The sequence below is a fragment of the Calonectris borealis genome, chromosome 3, assembly GCF_964195595.1.
Source record: "Calonectris borealis chromosome 3, bCalBor7.hap1.2, whole genome shotgun sequence".
NCBI classification, from domain to species: domain Eukaryota; kingdom Metazoa; phylum Chordata; class Aves; order Procellariiformes; family Procellariidae; genus Calonectris; species Calonectris borealis.
This window is the reverse complement of record NC_134314.1, coordinates 56,339,689-56,357,810: the sequence shown is the minus strand read 5'-3', so window position 1 is coordinate 56,357,810 and position 18,122 is coordinate 56,339,689. Positions and strand designations below refer to the sequence as shown.

The window sequence follows — 18,122 nt, the reverse complement described above, 5'->3', positions numbered from 1 at the left end:
AGGAGGAAAAGGGAAATGTTGGACACGGAGGGAAAACAAAACTAGGGGTACCAGGTATTTTGGGATCCAGGTAGGAATTCATCTCAAGAACTGATGTATCACTCTTTCCTTTGCTGCTATTGTATTTTCTTCACTCATTTCACGGGTCTTTCTTAAAAAACAGATGTCCCTCCCTCTTTCAATACATCACCATCACTGCATTTATAAGAACGGCCAATGTGTTTATGCTATATCCATATGTGCAATCTAGCCCATTGCAAGCCACATGGCAATCTCTGCCTACTGGAAATCAGAGCAGAGCTACAATAATTAGGAACACCCAAAAGGCAAAGAAACAGGTCCTTCCTCCCTCCCTGACAATTTATTTCTATGCCACAGAAGCATACTTAGACACAGAGAGACGAAATGAGATGGAGATTTTTGCTGTGTTGCACCTCTTCATTCCCAACAACTGGGATTCAAACACTGCAGAATTTACCTGGAAGCTTCTTCCCTGGCTTCCTGCTCACTCATTTTGGTATCAAACCATGCACTGCTGTATATTGCCCTGTAGCACTGTTGGTTTTTTTTTTTTATTTGTTTTTTTCTTAAAAATCAACAGGCCCTGTACTCCTACTAACAGAGACCTTCCCAGTCTGAACATGATCGCTTGACTTGCCCATGGGACATGTGGAATTATTGGCTGGGGGGGCAGGGTGTCCTATCAATCAAATACCAACCTGGATTGTCTTTATTTACAAGCTGTCAAAGCTTTAACTGAGAGTAGGAGTGCAGCAATACTAATGGTTTCCGCTTCCCCAGAACAAGACCAGCCCCAGCAAACAATCCGAGTTTGTGTTGGACAGTCATCCAAGGGATAGACGAGAACCAAGAACCAGAGAAATTCCTGCATTGCGGCATAAACCAAAAAGAAAGGAAAACACTACAGCTGTCCCATGGCCAAACTTGCTGTCAATACTGTCACCAAAAAAATACTGATGTTAACACCCAGATCTGTAAGCAATGACACATTCAGTTCTTCATATGGCCAGAAACACAGATCTCTGACCTGACCCACAAAAGTGAAACCTACCAAAATTCCACTTCAGGGATCAGAAAGTAGCCATCCATCACCACTCATAAAAATGACCGGCCAAGAAACTCAAGCACAACCTCATATTTGCTAAAAGCTGGATAAATTACAATGTCCCGCCCCCCCCCCCCCTTTTTTTTTTTAAATGAGAAAATCGCAACCCAAAGAGGCTTTAGGCCCTGATCTGGAATTTCTATTACCACTTCCATTTTTTTCAAAAGGATCACAATGAAGAACTGAACAATGGGAGATGTTCTCTGTCTGGATTTGTTAATCCCTTGTTTGTCTTCAGGAACAGTATACAACTACACTGTTTTATGCTTATTGTCTTCTATAACACCTGTTTTCCTCCTTACCTCTGTCTGCCTGTACTTTTGGTGCTCCAAATCCAACAGCTTTACCTGCTGCAGGAGAGGAGAAGGTGTTGTGAAGCAATATAGATGGACTGTGCAGCACCTTTCCACAACAGTACTGGCAAGTGACCGTGTAATGGCATGCTAGGAGGATACAGAATTGGTTCAGGAAGCAGGACTAACAAAGAAACACTCCCAGAAAACTGTTTTTCTATCTCAGTGCAATCTGCCTACCCAGAAGGAGCTCTGGTGGGACTATGCCCAAGGTGATCCAATTGGTGGATGCTTTGCTCTTAAGAAATTCTTCCAGTAACTGAAGCCATCGGATTGCTAATCAAAACGTTCACTCAAAGGCATGGCTTTTGGGAAAGAAAGCACATGGCTCCCTTTCTCTAGGGAGAAACAGAAGAGAAAAAGAGAGGCCAGGGAGTGGCAACAGGCCTCCAAGGTCACATCGGCCGAATAAAAACAGCTATTCACAGGGCACCATCTATGGAAAGGCTGTAATACAGTGCATGCCATCACAGAAAGTGGGACGAACTAGTTCAGCAGCCACTGATCAATTGCTATTTTTCTAATCATCAGCAGCAGAGAAGTTACTGCACACCTTGCCAGAGAAGCAGAAGTCACTCATAAAGCCCACAGTGGCACTGCCACAAACTAGGTGAAACGATTTCAGATCTGCTGAACATGCACCTCTATTTCAGTTACTGTGAAAAAACAGTATCGGGGCCAAGGCTCCCATTCCACCTTCTAGCAACAGGGAAACACATAGTATGCTTATATTAAGGCTTTGCACAAATGCCCATCCTCACTGAACTCAGCCCTGCCTAAAAATAAATAAATAAAAAGGTATAACAAGGAGGACTGTTGTCCATTTAGGGCTGCATCACACCTCCACCATCACCTCCAACAGCATACAGCAAGTACTTACAGGCCTAACAGGTCATATTTTTCCCCGAGCTCCATCCAGACTTGTGATATCAGACCTCCTTCTTTTTCCTCTTTGGGTACAATCACATCACTTCCCCCCCTATTTGAGTGACAAATTGGCTACAGCTGACTGCTTACCAACTGTTTGAATACCTACCAGGTCTCACCTGGGGTCATCACCACTCTTCTCAGCAACATTGGCACTAGGGTTTGTAACAAGGGAGAAGGCAAGGACAGCATGGGCAGCAGGAACCTAAGGACCCTAGCAACAAGCAGTTAGCTCAGGCATGGTATTACAATACAGATGAGCCAAATAAAAAGCTTGTGACCATAGAAAGGGATACTTTCCCTTCCTTCTTTCCAGTCTCCTTTACCTCCAATTCCTATTTTCCCCATCTCCTCTGCCCCTGCTCCTCCATGTTCTCCTGTTCACAGGCTCCCTCCTTTCACCAGTCCAGGCACTAGTCTAATCAAAAGTTAGCGAAAGACCCAGCAACAACAACCACCTTTTTCAGCTAGGTTAATTCTCTGCTATTTTAGTGAGCTGACTGTGAGATGCGACAGGAACCAGATCTGGCTTAGCAAAAGCAGAAGGAGCAATTTGGCCAGGAGCAGGGAAGAGACAGAAGTGAGTCCTCCTTTTGGCAATTTGTGAAACCGTGACTTAAGAACAAACTCATTCCTCAGCCTTACCTCAAGTTTATCTTACCCAGTTCTGTGAAATGGCTGAGAGGGTGAATCTTCGCATCTGGTAACCCACTACCCTTGCCCAACAACTTCTAGGTATTAGTTCAGGAGTGGCTGATTAGGAAACGGTTTCCTCCCCCCGCACTACCTTTTTTTTTTTTTTACAGTCTCCTATTAAACAAAACCAATACGTGTGTGTGCGTGTGCATTGTTCACATAGTGCCATATATTCATATCTTAAATGTCCCAAATAATAGTGTCAAGATGCAAATCTCAGAAATTATTGCAGGCTCATCTCTAGCACATCATTAGCTCCTTCCCCCTTGTTAGCAGAGTTTCACACACAGCATGGTGAGCTTCAGCTCTTCACCAAATAATTTCATGCCATCATACACATGCCTCCAATGAAATCAGTGTAACACGTCTTAGGAGGCAGGAAAGAAGGTTAGCTCACTAGCTCCTGTCACACCTTCAAACCCCTGTGAAGGCAGCATCTTCTGCGTTTGGGTAACATGGCTTGCGGCATCATCTTCAGCGTCAGAAGAGCTTCAGCAACCCCAGCCCTGCTTTCTCTCCAGACAATTGTTCTCACCCTGTACCAGCCTCTTCAACGTGCTAGTCCATGTGTTTGTAGCCACATGATAAACTACACCGGAGAGAGGATCCATCCAGAAAACCAAACCAACAACAGAAAATTTTTTTCATTTTTCTCCCATCTGGATCAAGCCTGGCTCTCCACGCCACTGCACAATCAGCTCCACCAGCACAACAAAGGGGGAAGAGGCTGGGGACGGGGACAAGAGTAAGAACCAGCAGCTGGGAGCGGAGCAAGGAGCAATTCTGCCACCTGCCAGAGCCCCCCTCTGCAGCCCCAACTCATCCGACACCGGTTGCAGCGCCAGACCGCTGCAGGTGCTCTCGGGAAACCTCCCCTTGTATTCTGACAGTAGGTACCTCAGGAAAAGTTAGACGCCTTTGAAAAGATGCCACCCGCTCGTCTCCCAAAGCCCATACCTACTGCGCTCATTAGACATTTTGTTTCTTGGCAAACGTTTGCCCATAAAGTTTCAGAGAAGCACTACAGTAACTGCAGACCAGATGCTTCTGAGTACTACACTGTATTTTATAGCACTGTATAGCATTTTACAAGCATTAACTAATCAACAACTCTTCCAGGTAGTTAAGTTTAATTATCCCCATTTTACAGGTGCTGAACCAGACCTGGGGAGGTTGAGAGATTTGCCCATGGCTGAAGAAACAACTGGTGTCCAATCCTGGACTGTAAATCAGGTGCTACTGTATGTAACTTCTTCCTGAGCCTCTCATTGTGCAGCAGATGAGTTCCCTTCATCTGCTGCTACAATACAAGCTTCTCCCGAAAACAAAACAGGCAAAAGCCCACCCCTCCTTGCCCTTCATTGCAATGGGTTGGTCGAGCTGCTTTTTGTCCACCAGCTCTCCTGTAACTTAGTCAAGCCAGTCAAGATGACACAAATCATCATGCTCTGGCTTTGGTCCCAAACCCCACGACTGAATCAGGCAGGCAGTATTCACTGGGCATCTCCCCATCTTTCTAGCTCTGATGCCTACTTCTGCATCACACTTACATATGATGTTTTTGGGGGTGTTTTCTTTCCCCTCAGTTTCCCTTTATCAGCTGACCGGTCTTTTTGTGCACGCTGCTGTTTGTTTATCAGGCTTGAGCTTTTAATACTCAGCAACTGCAGTGGTGCACAAGCGGCAGCTACAGTAGCAACAGCAAGTCCAGACCAAAAAGTGGTGAGGTGAGCAGCATACTCAGCAGGTACAGCAACTTTTACTAGAAAACAACAAAGAAAGGCTGGCTGAGTTAGTTTTAAGGAGCTTCACCTTACGGACCACTGGATGAAACATTATCTCTGTGCGCTTGCAGCTGCTGGAGATTTCTCCACAGAAACGTTTGGTGAGCTGCTTTGGATCGGATTTAAAGGCTGGGCTGAGGTCAACCGGTCTCTGTAATTCTCTTCCCAAGAGTTACAGAACGTTTCTGGTCCATCCAAAGGAAGGAAGGATGGTATCCCCAAGCACCACTGGTGCTGCGATGGGAGCAGAAGTGCCTGTGTTAGGACTGCCTGAAGGCTGATCTCTCCCTGCCAGCAGTGTTGTCTACCAGTCTTGAACCGGCAGCGTGGGCAGAGGTGACCAAATAGCTTTCCTCCCCCGCCCCTGCTCCGGCCCCCGCCTCCCTCACTTCCCATCAGGAGCCTTCAGCAGGTCCCCTCTGATGCTCATGCTCTGGAAGCAAGCGGACAAGGCCCACATCAGTCACCCACTTCGGCTGGTCTTTGCCACTGCTCCTCAGATAAACACCGCTGCTTCTGAAAGGTAAATGCACACATGGCGGCTGCTCAAAGGAAAACATGCAAATATACTACATTTGGCAGGCAATTTAGCTGCAAGTTACATTTGTACCTTTGTTCCCTCTCCCACTTTGGGTCTGCCATGCAGAACAGCAGCCAAAACGCGTCTCAAAGATTAGGTCTGGTCTCAGAACCCTAATCTTGCAAACACCCAAGTTGCCAACTAATCTCAACAACTAGAGTACAGTCATGTCTCGTTTGATGCTTGATGCATGGTATTTTGCTAAAACAGAGCCCACATACATGGAAAAAAAAATCATTAAAGGACAAAGAAGAAAGACAAATTTTAAATTGTCAGAGTGTATGCTTCAAAATAAATTGCAGCTAAATACTCTCAAGTGTAACAGTATTTTGGATGTTAGTAAGACCGTTCATAAACGAGAAAAGAAATTGGTATTGATTCTGCGGGCTCACGTCTCAATACATCCACAGGTTGTAAAAGTGTAGGAATAAATCTAATAAATTAATCTAGCTGAGTAATAATAAGTTCCATTAACACAGTAATACCCACCAAATCAATATGTATGAACAATTTCAGACATCAAATTTAACAGAAATTCTTCTACAAATTAGAATGTGCTAGAATTTATTTATTTATAACAGGATGTTAAAATTCGGGTAAGTTTTGTAGTTCATCTTAAAAGATCTCGCATGCTTACACAGACACACCGCCCTTTTTTCAAGTGAATTATTAGAGAATTATTTGGTGTCTTAAACTTAAGTAACCTCTTTAGAGCAGGAGAAATTCTGAATCCCCGAGATTTTGCTTGGTTAACATAGATGCAACATAACTCTTCCACTTCGGGCAACCCTCCAACCACCGCATGGCCCTGCCTCTCACCCTGACCACTCTGCCTCACTCCTTGACAGCGTTCTGCTACTGAACGGTTGTTCTGATAAGATGTCACCTTTTTGTTTAAATGAGAGAAAACCTGAAATTTTCCTTTTCGATGCCAGCAAGTGGTGCCTTCATGCACGTACTACAGCCATCATACCACCTTGCCCCTGTGCTTCTAGATTAAGTCCTCCAAATGTCCTAGACTCTACTGAATCTCTTCAAAGGCATGATTCGCCCTGCTGCAAACTGGACCTGAAAAAACACTGAAGTACACTGTCAAAAAAATGTGGTGAGTGAGCAAAGCAGCTTTGGTAGAAGAACCTGAAGGGGAGGCAACAGAGCAAGGTCTCCAGGGCTACTCACTGGTGTGGTCCATTCTGGCAGGAAATGGACCACACTTCTGCAAATGGTGATCTCTAAATTCCATAAAACCAGTCGTTTTTCTACAAAGCATCCCCCTCAGCACACCAGGCATCCAACAGCGGGGGTCAGGTATCCAAAATCTGACTGGAAGTTACCTGCGCATATCAGGTAGGTCACGCAGGAAAAGGAGGCACTTCAGTCTGAGCATTGCATGTGTTTGGGTGCTGGCTTTTTCCCCAACACATTAGATAAAGCTTGGAAACTTCTTCTGCCTGGTGGTACTTAATCCTCATACCCAGCCTGATGAAAATTATATCTACAATATCAAAGTTTTATTTCCTTCAAGTATCAAATTCCACACCCATTAAAATATTTTCCAGCTTCCTGCTCAACCCTTCCCAACCTACTTGCTATTTGCTGTCCTTCCTCACTTTCGATCTACCCAGGACAGTCCCTACAGATCTCAATATACTGGCGGCAGGGAGGTAAAAAACCATAATCAAAAGCATTTCATGTCTGCAGCAGCACAGAGAGAAAAGGAAAGGAGCATCGGAAAGAATCATTTGCTCAGTTTCATTATGGTGCTCAGCTTCTAGTAAGAAGATATTTCAGAAGGTAAATGGCCCAAATCAGGCTGTAGAAGCCACTGGAAACACAGAGCTTTTTAAACTCCATAAAATATCTGGGCTTAGAATAATCACAAGGCAATTCATTTAATTTTATTAAGTATTTTCCAGCATTTGTCTCATCATCATAGGGGGAAAAAAAGCAAAGATCCATGCAGAAGAGTATTGCACTCTGGGATAGCCATAGAGGCACCTGGATAGACAAAGATCCAAATCTTGGTAAAAACCAGAAAGCATAGGATAGGGTACAGTTTATGCCTTACCCCCTTTGGAGCATTAGGCCCCTACCTGTCAGTGACTCACTTCAGTCTGCGATTCACAGTCTTGAAGAGTAAGACATCTACCTCTTCTCTTCAAAAAAAGGCAGAGAGAAGTCCCCCCACTTCTACCTTGTAGCCACCACACTCATTCAGCCCATCTCCCTCAAACAACCCCTTTGGCTGAGAGGGTCTGAGCTAGCAGCCCCAAGGCTACAGTAAGGATCAGGATTTTAGTTATTAGGCTGGAGAGATCCAGGAGTGGAGCTGTGGAGCTCTCTTCCTCTTTGATGAGGTTGATGAAGAGGTATCAGAGCAGGAACAGACTCAGGTCTTCCTCTCCATTTCACCAAACGGGGGGAAACATTTAGTCCCCTCTTAACTCATTTTCCATTTCTACCAAATGGAAACCAGAAAAAGTCAAGTCACATCAAAACACTTGCCAGATGAGAAAAGTAATGAGAACGAATCTGGCACAGAAGACAGCACCATTTTAAAATCAATGCAGCCCAATAAAAGACAGTGAAGCAGGCTTCTGGACACACGTGTGACAGTTTCTTTGACAAACGAACACCAGAGAGGCTAAGTAAACTAATGGCCATCACTATAAATGTTTCAAATTTTGTTTCGTTCCGTCATCAGCTAATACTGGCTTACAGGTTGCAATTAACACTAGGGCTTGGGAGGTAATAATCACGGTCTTGCTACTGGACTTAAATTACCTCATTTATCTGTATTAGAGATGCAGCAATCTGTTTCAAGCATAGTGTGCTTTTGTAAATGAATACCTTGAAGCCTGAAATGCCTTGGGAGATGAGCTGGGCAAAAAAGCATCTTCTAGTTCCACACTTCTCATTTTCAAAAGTTCTCCCATTTTGCGTTAGGACAAAACCATGATCTTTTGAGGTTCTTCATCCCAAGAGAACCTCACAGTCCATGTGTTCACAGCAGTCTTCAGGGATGCAGCAAAGCAGAGTTAAACCTGGTCTCCTACATCAATACTCCCATCACCAGACTACCATGAAGTCTTACTTGCTCTCCATCCAAAAAAATCTAGTCTGGACATAAGAAGTCTTGCTGAACATGCAGTCTTGAAAAAATCCAATCCTTCTTGCCAAGGTTTTGACTCATCTACATTTTCTGACAGGAAAAAAAGTTACAGCAAAAGAGAAGATTCACTATCCGGCTCCTAAGTTCCCACGTGTCGCCACAGGTCAGACCTATCTGAAGGTGGAGCATGGCCTCCTGCATCACTACGGGAAAAGGCACTGTAAGGAAGCAACTGACCACCACACCAAGGAGAAACTGAAATTAAGGGCCGAAATTACTGTATTGGCTACAAACAGAAGACTGGCTTAATAAGTGTCACTATTTTCTACAGTGGTGTCATTTGTGGATAGACCTTTCTGGTGAGCTCAAGGGTCATCCACCCCGTCTAGGAAATTATTTGGCTAGTACCATGTACCGTGGCACATTCCAAAAAGCGTGCGCGCTCCCTGCAGAAGTACGGCGCAGTATTGCCACACAGGTGCTCTCACTGAGCTTGGCTGGGCTGCGGGGACGCTCCCTCCTCTGTCTCTTGCTCTTTAGTTCCAGCCGTGCCGAGGAGAATGTGATGCATGGGAGTCAAACCCACTACCTCAGTCATTTGATGTCTCTGAGAAAAATGACGGAGAGTGAATATGTATTGAAGAAATGCTTTCTTAAATCACAAGAGAAACCAAGTCATAGAAAGCTGAAAGACGAGTTTCAAAACTGGCGTGTTTTCAGTAAAAATCCCAGAGAGACAGACGACAGACATAAATAAGCAGAGACAGGTAGATTAGGTGGTTCACAACATGAATTTCACAACCACCAATACTTACACACTTTACAGTATAGCGATTTATGAGTCCCCATATAGCTGTTCTTGCAACAGGTGATTTCAGCTGAGTTTGAGCTCAGCTCACAAGCCTTTGAGCATGAGTTTTCTGCTGTTGTTGGGTTTGGGGGGTGATTTTTTTGTAGTTTTTTAAAGTCAAGTTCCTTCAGCAAGTTCTTTTTCCTAAGCTTTCCTGGTAATTAGCCCTAATCAGTATTCAAGTGCTGATCTGAAAGGCTATCTGCTGACTTAAAGGAAGGGAACACCTCACTAATAGCCCCAGTGTTTCCCTCTGCCTGCAGAAAGAACCTCGATAAGGACAGAGGCTTCAGCCATCTCCAAAGAGACAGAGCCACAAAGAGCCCTTCTGATCGCTGCTGGCATCTGGCCTTCCCCTCATTAGCACATTAAAGCTGCTCTGTCCATCCCATAAGAGCCACTCTGTCCATTCCTCCAGCTTTCTCTATGGAGCCATTTACAGTGCTGCTCCTTTGAAACCCCCCTAGTTCAAGAGGCAGTAACCCCTTCCCAAAGCCCACGGCACAGCCAGTGTCAAAAATTCCCACTTACAGACAGGCACCCGGTAAGTACCGGTCTTCTGAATGTCACAGGTAGGCAGGAGACACCCATATATTTTGCCTTGCCAAATTGCCCCCCCTAGGGAAAGTCTTCTCCCAGTCAGTATGTGGGCTGTCGGGTTTAGACTACAGTGCACTTACCATATCAAATCACTGCAAACAATTCCTGTTTCAGAATAGGACCAGCAAGGTTCGTATCTCCTAAGGTGGAAATTCTCAGGAGCAAAAGCGAGGTAAGGGGGACAAAGCTTTCCAACACTGTCTCCGAAACCTGTTAGGAAACCACGCTGCCTCCGAAACCTGTTAGGAAACTTTGAAACCATACTTGGACAGACTTCCAGTACCTGCTACAGCAGCAACATGGAAGCTTTATGCACTTTAGCTCATCTTCACTCCTAAATCAAAACATTTTAAGTGTACTATGGCATGCCAATAAGCATGCATTCACTGAAATAAGTTGTTTGGAGGGGAAGGGGAAGAGCATCTTTTTCTCCCGTTTTACAGGTATTTCCCTTATGCACCCAAATTATTGGGAACATAGCTAATTTGCAGAGGTCACTTGCTTTCAAAATGGCGATTACAAGTAAACTAATGAGAAAAGAAAACAGTGGACAATTTTTCATCAATTGATTTCCATATCCTCTGCCAGGATGCTTTCCTACGGGCAGATATGACCTTCACACTTCCCCGACCAAAAAGAGTAATACTAACAGGTACAAGAAAGCCAACCTAATTGCTTTATCTATGCTCTGAACTCATTTTCTTTGACTTACTTCAGACTGGTATAAATATTTTTACCTAAAAGGAGAGCTACAGCTACCTGAACTGGGCTCAGATTCATTCTTCTACAGTCACTGTTATTCTGGGTGGACTTTGAGAAGCTATTTGTACTTTTTAAGAATAAAAATCCCAAAGGAAGCCAATCCTTTTGTTTTGAAGAAAGCAAAGCAACTGAAGGTTATGAATACTCACTCCTTTTTTGGATTCCAAAAATGATATGCTTGATCCTTGACTTGCTTTTCATTAGGGAAAAATGCCATAAATTATTTGGTTTGTTTGCCTCTCTGATCAGTCAACTGAAAGATGTTATTGCTTTGGGGCAATGAAATACGTTGCCTCAATTTCGTTATTATTCAGTTTCAGGTTCTTTTTAGTACATAAATTCCCTCTGTCTGATTTACTACGTGGATACGCGTTATTAGAAAAAAAAAATCATCGGTTTATAGCTTTTGATACTTGCAGTGTCATTTAAAGAGCTCTCATCTCTGAAGAGTTAGTAGCCTTGACACACGGTTCAAGTTCAAAGTTAGTCAGGTAGTGGGCCACATTCTTTCTCAACTCCATTATCAGGGATGAATTGGGCCTGTAACACACTAAAAAGGCAAAAGTTTTACTCAGACTGTACCCAAACAGCTGGGCTTTCTGACAAGAAGAATCCAAATTGCTTTTCTTTTTGTTCAATATATCACTGCCTAGCTTAATGAATTGTACTTATTAGCAACATTATTTTTTCTTCCTTTTCCTAAGAAAGGTAGTGGTAATTAGACCTGGCTTTATGCACAAGGCTAAATTTATCTGATGAAGTGAATAAGTGAGCAAAGAAGTAGAGAGACTCACACTGCTCCAGAAAAAGCCTTCGCAATTCAATAGTGCAGAGAACATAACTACAGAGCTATTTAAAAGATGGCATGGGACTGAGGCCTGAAATTACCCTTACTCCATTTTCTAATATCAAGTTGAATATGTCTCTAATATTCTGATACGATTTTTAGGAAACTTCTGAAAAATACAAAGTGCCATTTAGCAATAGAGAGCAAGAAAAAGCACATGGAGACATCCTTGAAATAGCAAGATAAGGCACAGCTAGATTTTATAGCAAGTATTCCTTAAGAAAGTACTAAAAGACAGAAGTGGGTAAGCCATCCAGCTTTCTAAAAAACTCCTCATCAAGGAAAGCAATACAACAGCAGGGCCTTAGACGTTACTTTGGACACCTGAGTTCATTGACACGGTTATGGTATTTTTTGTTTCCCAGAATAATCTCATTTACTTAGGTAAAAAAAGGTCATAGTATCTAAATATTTTAACTCATTTTCCTTGCAGAACCTTCATTTTCCCTCCTTGCCCTGGTGTCTAGGACTCCATGTCCATGTATAAGCAGGTACCTCATTTGTTGGCTCTCATTTAGATAAATAATTTGTAAGAATCCCCCGAAGAGATCATTGGGCAACCTGCTTCCCCTGAGTTTCAGCAACATTTATTCTCTGCCCTGTTCCTCTAAGGAGGTGATAACCAGCCTTTCCCAACATGAGATCAACCTGTAAATTAGTTCAAAAGGCTTCAGGGGTCACAGGCAACATTTTTCAGGTGATTCTCTGCTCATGACCCCTCAGGTCACCCAAGGAGTGCAAGGAAGGGAGACCACTCTGTGCTGGGATACAACCAGACAGAGCGAGTTCAGACAGGTATCTCTGAAATACGCAGGTGCCAGGGTGGAGGCACGGAGAACCGCAGAGCTCCAAACCACATGATTTTCTCCTTTTTTTCTTGCTTCCCGCTATAGGTGGGAGGCAATAGGGAGCAGGTGAGTCACTGCTTATTAAGTGGTCCTCTACAAGCAGACAGAGTTGGTGGAGTCCAATTTTGGCTTCACAGAGGCTGTGGGGAAGCAAGCAAGCAATCAAGCAGCCAACATTATTTTTTCTCTCCCCTGCAATATAGTAGGGCAGGGTCAGCCAGGGACACCTGCTGAGCAAATGTCACAAGGTACCAGGCAGGGCCCTGCAGCTGGGATTCATGGACCAGGGGTGTGAGTCACAGGTCCAGGAACGTATTTGCAGTACGTAATCACCATGACACTTCCCCTGAATGCAACGGCAATTCAAAGTCATCCTCTCCGGACTTCAAGGATAACAGGACGCTTGTTCTGTTGCAGCAGGTCTTCTTCACCATCAATGGCAGCTCAGAATTTATATCCAAACTATTCCAGTAAATCCCACAATTTCATTGAGCATGTCCAGTCCTTCATGATTCTCACCCTTTGGTTTTGTGTTTTAATTTGGTTTTCTGTTATGGCCAACGTTTTCACAGAGTGCAGTGTTTGCTGTGATCGCTGAAATAGATTTTTACAGTCAATCACCTCTGCTTTCAGCATGTTCTCTCTCAAACACCCTGGGGGGGTTGTTCCAGTGTTTCTCTATTACCTCGGGATCTATTGAGTGAACAGGGAGGAGGGGTTGGAAGGTGAAGTTAAAATAAGTTTCCATAGCTTGTAAAGAAATTTTAAGAGGAGCCTTCGAAGGCAATTCAGGAATCACCAAGTGACTGGGTGACAAAACTACTACATATAAAGTGAGAGAGAAATGATGCTCAGTTTCTGCCAGCGTCTATCCCCATTCTCCTGCTGTCTTGTCTCCTCCAAGACCATACCAGAGTGTGTACCCTCCCTGGGGACAGACTTTTTAGTAGGGCCTGTAGCATTAGGGTAAGGCGTAATGGTTTTAAACTAAAAGATGGTAGATTCAGACTAGATATAAGAAAGAGGTTTTTTTATGATGAGGGTGGTGAAACACTGGAACAGGTTGCCCAGAGAGGTGGTAGATGCTCCATCCCCGGAAACATTCAAGGTCAGACTGGAAGGGGCTCTGAGCAACCTGATCTAGTTGAAGATGTCCCTGCCCAGGGCAGGGGGGTTGGACTAGATGGCCTTTAAAGGTCCCTTCCAACCCAAACCATTCTATGATTCTATGATTCTACCAGCTACAGGCAGGTTTCTGGCACCCCCAGCTGTTGTCAACCTTTTTATTTTGTTCGTCTGCCTGAGGAGCCCCCACTTTGTCTAGCATAAAACAGAAGCACAGGAGCTCAACTCAAAGAGTCAATCAGGAACCTTTCACAAATGGGTCTCAAGCAAATGGTGCACACAAAGTATACACAGCACGGAGAAAGTGCTACCCTTTTCCAGTAGAAAAACATTAATTGAAGAAGCCAATGTCTGGTTTGTTCTGGGCTCCTACTTCTTTAGGGATACAGCATACATATTTCTTCCTTTCCCTCACACATTTGCATGCTATTGTCTCCATAGAAGATGAAAACATAAACATTGTGTTGAGATTTGTTTCACTGTGTCAGAATTCATTTCACTGTATCAACAGAAATATTGCATGAAAGCCATGACGTCACTGAGTCCTTAGTTCCCATGAAAAGTTGAAGGAAACCTAACTCAGGCAAAATTTCCCTTGATACAGACTTTGGGATGGGCTAAGGATTCTCGTACACAAAGAAAAGGCTGCCTTAAAATGTCACAGTAACAAGTCTACTCCGTCTCCATAAATCACATAAATTTGGAAAAATTTGACTCTTGTTTCATGTTTGAGGAGGGGAAAAGAGTATGTTTGCGAAAAAGTGATTGGGCTCCTGTTCATTAGGGTGTTCCTCTGGGTGATGAGAGATCTTGTTTCTAGATTCAGGTTTGTGAATCAGAAGAGAGATTTAAACTTTGGTCACCAGAGCCAATTTTCCTCTTTCAAAAAAACCCTAGATATTCTCATTTCAATCATATATATAAAACAATAAATATTGATTTGACTGTTTAGCTATGGCTGAGAGTCATATATATGCATAAGCATGGTAACTGCTTGAACTATATGAATTAATCCAACACCTCCTAGCCATGAAGACTGTGGTCAATTTGATGGCTCCCCAGAGGTCACTATTACCACCCTTGAACAGGAGTGCCTATTGGTTCTGCATCTCATCCCCTCACCACATCTTCATACATCTCCTGCTGCCCCTTAGAAAACTTCATTTCTCTAGTGTCTTATTTCAGGACTGACACAAACCTCAGGATGACCAAGCAGAAGAAGAGCAGGATTTTGCAATCACAGGACACCTAAGACGATACAGACGGATGGGTTGAGGAATTGAGTGAATTTTACTATAGTGAGAGTTACAAATGCACATTTACAAGAAAACATGTAACTGAGTTTGAGCTGAAGCAGCTCTTACTTCTTTCAGCTTTCTTTCAATCCTCCTCATGCTCGAATAACAAAGGATAAATATTTCTTCCCTTACTGATGCTTTTGAGGATCCTCCTAGAATGGTAACAGTTAATTAACTGCATATAATAGCAATGATCTGTGAGCAATCAAATACCTTCAGGTATTTGTAACAAAGAGAGCAACAATGATAATGTCCTAATGTTTAAAAGCTTGAAAGAGTCAACGAGCTTAATCTTCAAAACTAGCATATCCAGATAGAAGAGCTGATGTTTTTCTTAGCAGCTCATCCATATTACACGTATACGAAACTAAAGCGGGGACAATGAGGCCAACACCGGTACGCACCATCCCATTGCTGCTCATAACGCTGCAACTGCTCTATTTAGCACGTAAAAGTCACCAGGCAGAAGTGATGGCTTCAGGTGGCTTTTCAGACAGGAGCTCAGAGGCTGCTTCTGGAGAAGTGCAACCAGTTAGGCTTTGGGTGGACGCTGTTTTGTAGTAAAAACCTCAGCCCTAAACAAATGCAGTGCAGAAGAAACAACTGGCAAAGAGGAGAGCGTAAAGGATTTAAGTAAGATGGTTCCAGTGTTTCCTTGTACCTTCGGTGAAATCATTTACCCCGACTATCCTGCAGTTTTCCTATCTCTGCACTGGCAATTCCGAGCCGCACGCACAGGCGAGCCGAGCAGCTAGCGCCTCGGCAGCACCCCGCTCCCGAAGCCGGAGCGTGCTGCTCCCGGACCACGCGAGCTGGTCGGAAATCGGGCAAAAATCCCACATGGGGCCACCCGGCACCTCGGAGCATCACCCTCCGCCCGGCCGCTGCTGCGGACCCCCGCCGGGACGGGGGGGCCGCCCCTTCCCCGCCGCCCCTTCCCCGCCGCCCCTCTCGCCCGGCGCCCGCGCTCCAACTTCCCCGGCGGCGCCTCTGCCACCGGCCGGGCTGCGGCAGCGGGGACGTCGGCTCCCTCCTCCCCGCCGCCCCCCGCGTGTCCGCGACGGGCCAGAAAACCCGAAGCAGGCGGGAGGCCCCGCTGTGGGGGTGTGCCCGCGGGCAGGGCAGGTGCGACCGGCACCGGCACCGGCGGGGAGGGACCGGGCCGGGGCCGCGCCTCACGCCGCTGCCTCGGAGGCAACAATGGGCCGGGGGAGGCTCCGCGCCGCCGCCCCCTGCCCGCGGCTCCGGCAGGGAAAGGCGCTGCCAGCCCAGCCGGAGCCTTCGCGCCCCGCCGCTCCACCCCGCCGAGGGGGCCGGGCCGGGGCTCCCCCGACGGCCGCCCCCGGCACCCGCGCGCCCCAGGGCGAGCGGCGGCGGGGCGGGGAGCCGCGCCGCGCCGCCAGAGCCCCGGTCCATCCCCGGGCCTCACCTGTTCAGCACTTTCCTGATCCTCTGGCGCACGCTGGAGGAGGGCGCGGAGACGCCGCTCCTGCCGCCGCCGCTGCCGCCCTCCGCCGGCAGGTTCTCGATGGTGGCCACGACATGGCTGGGCTGCGGCGGGTGGTGCGGCGGCGGCGGCGGCTGCGGCGGCGGGGGGTGGCGGTGGTGGCGGTGGCGCTCGGGGGAGAGCATCGCGGCGGGGCTGCGCCTCAGCGGAGAGCGGGGCGCATCCCGGCGGGAGGGCGGCGGGCGCTGCTGCCGCCGGCGCTGGCTCCCTCGGCTTCCGGGCAGCGCCAGACCCTCGCCCGCTCCTCCCTCACTGGGCTGCCATGCAGCGAGGGGCGGGCTGCCGCCGCCAGCGAGTGCCGCTCACGGTCGACGAAGTGGCAGCAGTTTGGCGACCCTCCTCCTCCTCCCCACACCCCCCGCGCCCAGCCGGTGCCTCCCCCCGGCGGAGCCGCCGCCGCTGCGCCGCCCCGATCCCCTTTGTTCCCCGCTCGCCGCCGCCCCGCGCACCCCCAGCGCACGGGTGCCGCCACGGCCCGGCCCGGCCCGGCCCGTCTCGGCGCGGCGGCGGCGGCGGAGCCCCCTCGGAGCCCGGTGCGGCGGCGCCCGCCCCTGCGCGCCGCGATGCCGCCGGGCGACCGCGGCGGAGGCGCCAGCGGCGGCCGCCAGGGGGCGCCGGCGGCAGCGGCAGCGCCCCCGCTCCCCCCCCCGCCCCCGCGGGCGCCCGGCGGGGCGTTGGGGCCGGGCGGGGCCCGCGGGCGCCCCCGGCGGAGCGGGGGGGGCTGGGGGGGTGTCGGTCCCCGCAGGCTGGTGCCGCCGTCCCGCCCCCGGCCGCGGAGCTCCGCGCTGGGTAGGCGAGGGGGGAGCCGGGCCAACGGGCTGCGCGGCTGAGCGGTTGCTTACCCCCAGAGTTCACCCCGTTGAATACCGATTTTCTTTTGGGGTGTTTAGTTGCCCTTTTGGGGTGTTTAGTTGCCCTTTTGGGGTGTTTTTTTGCTAATCAATGGACTCTTGCCTACAGCTGGGCACCACGGCACCTCCTCCACCGGTGTTAACACCTGGGGACTGCCACACGTTTGTCCCTGACACGAGGCATGGCCCGCCTGCTCTTCAGGGGACTGGAAGAAGTGTCCATGAGACGAGCAGGTGAACGAGACCCCGGCCCCTCCGCTGCCGGGGCGGCACGGCAGGGGCTGCGGCAGGGGCGGCAGCCGCCGTGAAGTTCAGAGCGCCATACATTTTTCATAGGGACGGTGCACTTGAAGTTCATGCCGGGGCGAGGCTTGTTACAGGCGATTGTGTTAGTCTCTTTCAAATACAGGGACTCTCTCTGAAAAGAAACGGAATGATCGTGGGTTTAATATTTCTTATTCTAAAGAGTAACATATTTCATTTTAAAAATTGGATTAGGCTCAGAGGAGGTAAAACGTATACATATCTTTTAAATCGATCATGTCTCTCTGAAATTTATTACCTGATAATTTTGCAAAGTCCTGTAAGTGAAACAAATTTGAAATTTCACCTTTTCCATTCTATTGCCCCCCTTACTTATTTTTGTTAGAGATTCTTTCCCTATATCCCTGTTTGTGTGAACCTTACACAAAGGCGTGAAGGTGAGAAGAAAATTTGTAAAGATCAGGGAAATGTGGTTATAAAGCTGTGGAGTATCCCCCAGGGAAATCAGATAGATGTAACACTCAAAATTACTTTTGCTTTTTTTTTTTTTTTTTTAATGACTAGATTTCAGGTTGGTAACGTCTGTTTATAG

General features: G+C 47.1%; 1 protein-coding gene across 2 annotated transcripts in view; it reads right to left on the bottom strand.

Annotated features, from left to right (window-relative positions):
* The window catches only part of SLC35F1 (solute carrier family 35 member F1), a 260,221-nt gene extending 243,482 nt beyond the window's left edge, over positions 1-16,739 (bottom strand). The window contains exon 1 of one of the 2 annotated variants that reach the window (XM_075145738.1): positions 16,338-16,739. In XM_075145738.1, coding sequence (XP_075001839.1) covers positions 16,338-16,540 — 203 coding nt within the window. In that variant the 5' untranslated portion in view covers positions 16,541-16,739. The remainder of the gene's footprint in view (positions 1-16,337) is intronic. The other variant, XM_075145736.1, reaches the window with a different exon arrangement.
* Positions 16,740-18,122: the final 1,383 nt, after the last annotated feature.